The sequence below is a fragment of the Podarcis liolepis genome, assembly GCF_965112155.1.
Source record: "Podarcis liolepis genome assembly, chromosome: 8".
Taxonomy (NCBI): Eukaryota; Metazoa; Chordata; class Lepidosauria; order Squamata; family Lacertidae; genus Podarcis; species Podarcis liolepis.
Window position 1 is genome coordinate 76,174,446 of NC_139560.1, and position 6,918 is coordinate 76,181,363.

At 48.2% G+C, this 6,918-nt stretch overlaps 1 protein-coding gene across 1 annotated transcript in view; it reads right to left on the reverse strand.

Moving 5' to 3' along the window:
• Positions 1–6,690, reverse strand: part of ADAMTS16 (ADAM metallopeptidase with thrombospondin type 1 motif 16) — a 92,097-nt gene extending 85,407 nt beyond the window's left edge. The window contains exons 1-3 of the mRNA XM_083519054.1: positions 6,103–6,690; positions 5,687–5,783; positions 490–815 (exon numbers count right to left, since the gene is read on the reverse strand). Coding sequence (XP_083375180.1) covers positions 490–815; positions 5,687–5,783; positions 6,103–6,162 — 483 coding nt within the window. The 5' untranslated portion in view covers positions 6,163–6,690. The remainder of the gene's footprint in view (positions 1–489; positions 816–5,686; positions 5,784–6,102) is intronic.
• Positions 6,691–6,918: the final 228 nt, after the last annotated feature.

The window sequence follows — 6,918 nt, forward strand, 5'->3', positions numbered from 1 at the left end:
CTCTTGCCGTCGGGACGGAGATACAGGACGATGAAGACAAGAACGAGCCATTTTAAGAACAGCTTCTTCTCCAGAGCGATCTCGGCCCTGAATGGGAAGCCCGGACTTTGAAAGTCATCTAACCTCCCTTGCTGTATTATACTGTATTGTTTAATTAGTGTTTTTATGGAGCAGTCAAGTAATTTTGTTGTCCCCGAAGGGGGCAATGATATATATATATATATATACTGATATGCTTGTTTTATGTATATATATTTCTCACATACCTATGCAGTACATGTGGCAGTAAAATGTATGTTTGCCGGTACAGTCTTCTTGTGAAATGTTTCATACATAAAAACGTATTTTAAAAAACAACACGAAGTCTCCCCCTTTTGAAGCTTCCACAGATGTTTTACCTGCACACCCATCCTGAATTTCATTGCAACAATAGCTACAACATTTGGCATTTAATTTCCCCCCTCAACTTGTTGTTCCATGTTTACTCACCAAGCCTCCGCATGTTGAAAGTGCTACAGATGAGTTTTTGTGCAATCGCAAGACACCTTGATAAAAGCAAAAGTCTTCTGCTGGGTATGTGTGTATTGACTTGGTTCTCCCCTTGCCCAGGGTCTGTATTGTAAATCCAGGTGCCACGAGAAAATCTGAAGTCTTCAGGTCAAGCTGGAAGTCGTGGCCAAATCCATGGAAATGGAGGTGCAGCGAGTCAGTTTCTCCCTCAGATGCTTCTCTCTTCCTCCTTTCATGGTGTGCAACTCCATGACTTACATAAGCCCCATTTTGGTCTACTTCATATGCTGTCACAATAACATATTCTGTAAGCAGTCAAGGCATAGAGTCAGAACTTTCAGCAGCATGGATGGCGGTAGATGCAAATGCAAGTGTTTGCATGCATTTGTACGCACAGATTTCCTGTTGCAACCTGGCTACTGAAAATGTCCCCTGGGAGGAGGGCTTGATTGTTAAATTGCTCTATGAAAGGAAATAGGGGTCTCCTAAGAACTCTCAGAAGGGACGTGGGTGGCGCTGTGGCCTAATCACTGAGCCTAGGGCTTGCCGATCAGAAGGTCGGCGGTTCGAATACCTGCGACGGGGTGAGCTCCCGTTGTTCGGTCCCTGCTCCTGCCAACCTAGCAGTTCGAAAGCATGAAGTCAAGTAGATAAATAGGTACCACTCTGGCAGGAAGGTAAACGGTGTTTCCGTGCGCTGCTCCGGTTCGCCAGAAGCGGCTTAGTCATGCTGGCCACATGACCCGGAAGCTGTACACCGGCTCCCTCGGCCAATAAAGCGAGATGAGCGCCGCAACTCCAGAGTCGTCCACGACTGGACCTAATGGTCAGGGGTCTCTTTACCTTTACGAACTCTCAGCACCCACCACAAACTACAGTTAGGATTCTCTGAGGTGAGACTTGACTGTAGGTATGTTGCTGATTTAAATGTAGAGTGCAGAAGGGGCTAGAGAGACCTCAAATCATGGGATCAATGGGTTTCATTATATCCATCATGAGTCCAAATTTGGCCCTTAAGGCCACCACCCCCCCCAAACCATGACCAGCTGCCTCCACACCTGACATCACACGTGACACATGCTAGGGGCAGGTAAGGATGTCGCTCCAAAGGAACAATAGGAGAGCAGTTTCTTAACAAGGAGGCTTGCTGACTGCCCTGACAGTGCTGCTGGGTTAGGCTCCACTAGAGAGCTGCTCATTGGGAATGCAGAGTGCTTTACAATCAGCTGCTCATCTTTTGCCGGCAGTGGTTTGATTTCACTGTGACATCAAGTGATTGATGGGTGGACCTATCAAAACTGGCCCAGGGGGTTGTGGGCTGGATCTAGTGTCCCACCCCTGCAGTAAATGGGAGTTTTGTGGACATAGCCTTTTTGCATTCCTGCATAAAAGAATACATTAATCCATTATCACAATTTTTTTAATGCAGATTCATTTTCCTAGCGATTACAGACCTAGCATTTACTCTGCATTTCAAGGGTAGATGATGAGAACACATAACTTATTCTAATAGCAGTGAGGTTGTGAGGAATCTTGTTGTGTTTACGGCCCAGATAATCCTTACTAGATGCAACAGAGGGGAAGGGGAGAATTATATACACGATGGCTCCATCTTTGCCAGAAGCCATGTGTTTAATCCATCTAGTTCCAACTTACAAAGGATAGTAGTTTCCCCAAAGCTGTTTAAATGCTATCTTGAGAGCATCTCAAATAAAAGTCCTGATAAACTTAACAAGAAAGTTCCACTTGAATTCCAGGGAGACCTTCACTGAATGTTTCAGGTTATTAATGTTCACTATTCAGCACCCCCTGGTGTTTTCCTTCTTATCTCCACGAGCACAACTGCTTTTAATACAGACTTGTAAATTGGCTCTCAAAAGTCACAGCCCTGCAACATTTTTCAAAAAAGACTTGCTTGCTCAGAGTGTTGGGTGGTGGCAGTGGGCTGGATGGCAGGCTCCCTGCCTCCTCGGCGATTGCTGAGACTGCAAGAAGAGGGTTTGCTCCTCATGCAGCCAGCCTAGAAGCTTAGTAGGCTGGTGATAGAGCCCCTTTGCTGCCAACCAACTACAGTCATACCTCGGGTTACAGCTGCTTCAGGTTGCGTTTTTTCGGGTTATGGACCCGCCAAAACCCAGAAGTACTGGAACAAGTTACTTCCGGGTTTCGGCGGCCGCGCATGCGCAAAAAGCGCTAAATCGCGCTTTGTGCATGTTCAGAAGCACCAAATCGCAGATGTGCAGATGTGCCGCTGCGGGTTGCAAACACTGCGGGTTGTGAACGTGCATCCCGCAAGGATCATGTTCGCAACCCGAGCGTCCACTGTATATTTATGAATGGTTACCTGGGGATAAGTCCCATTCAACTCAGTGGGACTTACATAGACAAAGGGCTGTGCTGTCATTGTATGAATATAAACAGAAGCATGGTGCGTGTGAATAAGCCCAAGTACCTGATTAACACCCTAATCCAGAGAGCTCATGACTCTAAATCTCAGGGCTGTAGGGGTTCAAGCCCCACGTTGGGCAAAAAGAAGAAGAAGAAGAAGAAGAAGAAGAAGAAGAAGAAGAAGAAGAAGAAGAAGAGTTTGGATTTGATATCCCGCTTTATCACTGCCCTAAGTAGTCTCAAAGCAGCTAACATTCTCCTTTCCCTTCCTCCCCCACAACAAACACTCTGTGAGGTGAGTGGGGCTGAGAGACTTCAGAGAAGTGTGACTGGCCCAAGGTCACCCAGCAGCTGCATGTGGAGGAGCAGGGAATCGAACCCGGTTCCCCAGATTACGAGACTACCGCTGTGCAGGGGGTTGGACTAGATGACCCTCAAGGTCCCTTCCAATTCTATGATTCCATGTTAGGCAGGCATGAGGCCCATTTGCTCCATGTCCAGCAACAGAAAGACACCAGTCTGGCAGTTCTTTCCATCTGCTGCTGCTCCTTTTTGGTGTCTCTGCGGGATGGGAGAGAACAACCTTCGCTTCATGAGCATCATCCAGCATGGAAATCCACGAGGCTGCCAGAGAATGGTAGAGGCAATCTGTGCCTTCTCTGGGAGTCTGCATGACTCCTCCATGGGGGCGGGAGCCTCCCAGCATAGTTAACAAAGTGAGATACTGAAGGAGGGGGGGGGTGTCAAGCACTGCACACCTCTGTTGTGACCTTGCTGGGTTTCTATGAAAAGAGTGCCCCCACCCCCCGCCCAGAAACATAGGTGACTTGTCAGAGGAAGGGACAAACACTCCACCCATCTTCAGACAACCTGCTCACTCACTCACCTGGGTGACCTTCCTAATCACCTATGGCAACCAGGTGAGTACAGTGGTGCCTCGCAAGACAAAAAGAATCTGTTCTGTGATTCTCTTCATCTAGCGGTTTTTTCATCTTGCGAAGCAAGCCCATTGATGGATTAGTGGATTAGCGCTATTAGCTGCTTTTAGCGGCTTTTAGCGGCTTATCTGCTGATCAGATCAGCTGATAAGCGGCTTAGCGGCTTAGAAAAAGGGGGGGAAGGAAAAAAAACCCAGCAGGAACTCGCAAGACATTGTCATCTTGCGAAGCAAGCCCATAGGAAATTCGTTTTGCGAAGCACCTCCAAAACGGAAAACTCTTTCGTCTAGCGAGTTTTCCGTCTTGCGAGGCATTCGTCTTGCGGGGCACCACTGTAGTCAAAAACAATTATGCTTTATTCATCATGTTGCTTTCTGACACTATTACAGAACAGGGTAGTTGCAGTAGGGTATTTTGCATCTGGAAGTTTTGTAAGCCTAATAAAAAAAAAAAGGGCTGAACTTCCTCCGGTCACAATCATGAGGAAAGGGTGCAGATTCTGCACCCCACAATATTTGTATTGTTAATGAGGCTCAGTTCTGAGTGGAGCAACTCAGCAATTCGGCAGACCTTTCCTTCTGGCCTCCTCTCACCATGTAGTAAGACCTCACTGAGGGCAACAGTTACTCATTAGCTTGAATGTGTGTGGATGTGATTTCCTCACCCATTAAGTTATTATTCTTAGGTCTTATGTTGCAGGGCAGCAGCCACTCCAGACGGGAAGAAAGCCAGTTACAAATATATCCGTTTAATTTAAGAAAGCCACGCTAAAATAGCATATACATTTATGTGCCTGTGGAAATCCGTTAAGGCCGATCAAAGAAAATGCATCAAGTATAGCCCATATTTCACAATCTCTGCTATTCCAGATATCAACATATTAATCAAAGAGTTTTTACTATTCGTTTATAGAAAGCAGCAGGTTTTGTTTACAGCCCAGTCGTAAGTGTATGTTTTTGGAATTAAGATGTAATTGGGAGAAAGCCCAATTCGGCTCAGTGGGGCTTATTTCTCAGTAGACCTGCATTGGACATGTAGCCTAGAACAGCCACAGAATCTAAACATTAGCAACACCTATTTCAAAACGCTTTGTGATCCCAGGTGCATGAGTTATCAATCCTATTAATATGGGCAGAACCTCAATCAACCACTCCAAATACAGTGGTGCCTCGGAAGACGAAATTAATTCGTTCCGTGAGTTTTGTCGTCTTGCGATTTTTTTCGTCTTGCGAAGCACGGTGTCGGGAAAGTTTTGGAAAAGTTTCAAAAATCACCAAAGTCTTTAAAAACCTCAAAAAAGGCTACCACACTGCGTTCTATGAGTTGCTCCGCGAAGTCAAGTCGCAACTGTATTAACGGTGTTAAGAAAAAGGAAACAAACTTGCAAGACGTTTCCGTCTTGCGAAGCAAGCCCATAGGGAAAATCGTCGTGCGAAGCAGCTCAAAAAACAAAAAAACCCTTTCATCTAGCGAGTTTTTTGTCTTGCGAGGCATTCGTCTTGCGAGGTACCACTGTAAAACCTTATGCACACCTACCTAGACAAAGGTCCCATTGAACTCAATGGAGCTTACTTCACGGGAGGCATGCACAGGATTTCACCATGTGACTGCAATTCTATGCACCCTTATTCGGAAGCAAGTCTCCCTGAATACATGGAAACTTATTGACTTCTGAGTAAACAGGCATCGGGCTTTACAAGCCCCATGTTAGAAGAGCTCCTGAGCATATGCAGAGAATTATAAAGGAAGCCAAAGAGATCATTTCCATTGGACACCAGCCAACTCCCTTACAGGCTAATATAACCAATCACAAGGGTTAATACAATATAGGATTTACTCTGCTCACTTACCACTGTTGTCTGTGAACTCCAACAACTCAGAGTGCAAAGAGGAAAGGAGATCTGGGCTCCTAGCGGCTGCTTGACCTGCACATGTCACAGGTGCACCCTGGAAAAGGGAGGGGGTGGCAATAACAATAATAACAATAACACTAACAATAACAACAATAACGCTATTATTTATACCCCACCCTTCTGCCCTTCTGGATGGATATATACAAAGATTTAAGAAATATAAGCAAATAGTCAAAGGTTAGAAGGAGCAGAGTTTCTTTATGGACTCTCTCTGTATTGCAAAGTCTTTCTTAATGCAATTAGCTTTATTTGGGATGGTCCTGCCGCGGAGATCACAGAATACTGGCTTTACAGCAGTTTGCAAGAGAGAAAGAGAGAGGCGGCTTTCGCACAGCTGTTCTGGGAGAACCTACCTGGAGCTGCGCTTGGAAGAGCAGCCAAAGCCACAGCCCCGCCAGGCTGCCGGACGGCATCCTCCTCTCCCGCCAAGCGGAGCTCCGCAAACCACCCCTAGCGACGGAGCAGCCCGGACGCCGGGCGCTTGGCTCCTGTTTTGGAGAGGGAAGCGGAGCGCGCTGCCAGGGTGGCAGAGAGCCGCATGCCCCGGAGCGGCAGCCTAAAGCGCAGGCATGGCAGGAATGAGCGGAGCCCTCCTTCACTTGGCTGCTGCGGGAGAGGGACGCCCAGCGGCTAAAAGGTGCCTCGTCGAGAGGGGCGGCGGGCTGCGCTGGCGAGGCAGGAGGCGGCAGGTCGGGGCTGCGCGGCGCGCCAGGTGCGGCTCTCCATGGCCAGGCGCCTCAGCTGCGCTCCGGCGGCGGCGGCGGAGGGGGCAGCCGGCCGGCTTCTGCCGAGGGGGCAGCTCTCCCTGTCCCGCCCAGCACCTGCTGCTGCTGCCGCCCCCCTACTCCTCCCACGTAGAGGCGAAGGAGAGAGGGGAGGGGCGTGGGACTTTGCGCGCAAGCTCGCCGACTCTGCCTTTGTCCTCGCGGAGCAAGAGGGGCGGGGGCCGGCCAAATTATGCAGACAAGTGTGTGTGTGTGTGTGTGTGTGTGTGAGAGAGAGAGAGAGAGAGAGAGAGAGAGAGAGAGAGAGAGAGAGAGAGAGAGAGCGAGCGCATAGGGATTATTCCATGCCCATTTCTCCTGGAGAGATCAGCTTCGCTGCCAGGGTTTAACTTTGCAATACAGTACTGTATATGGAAAACAATGGGTGAAAGTGCTCCTGAGCAG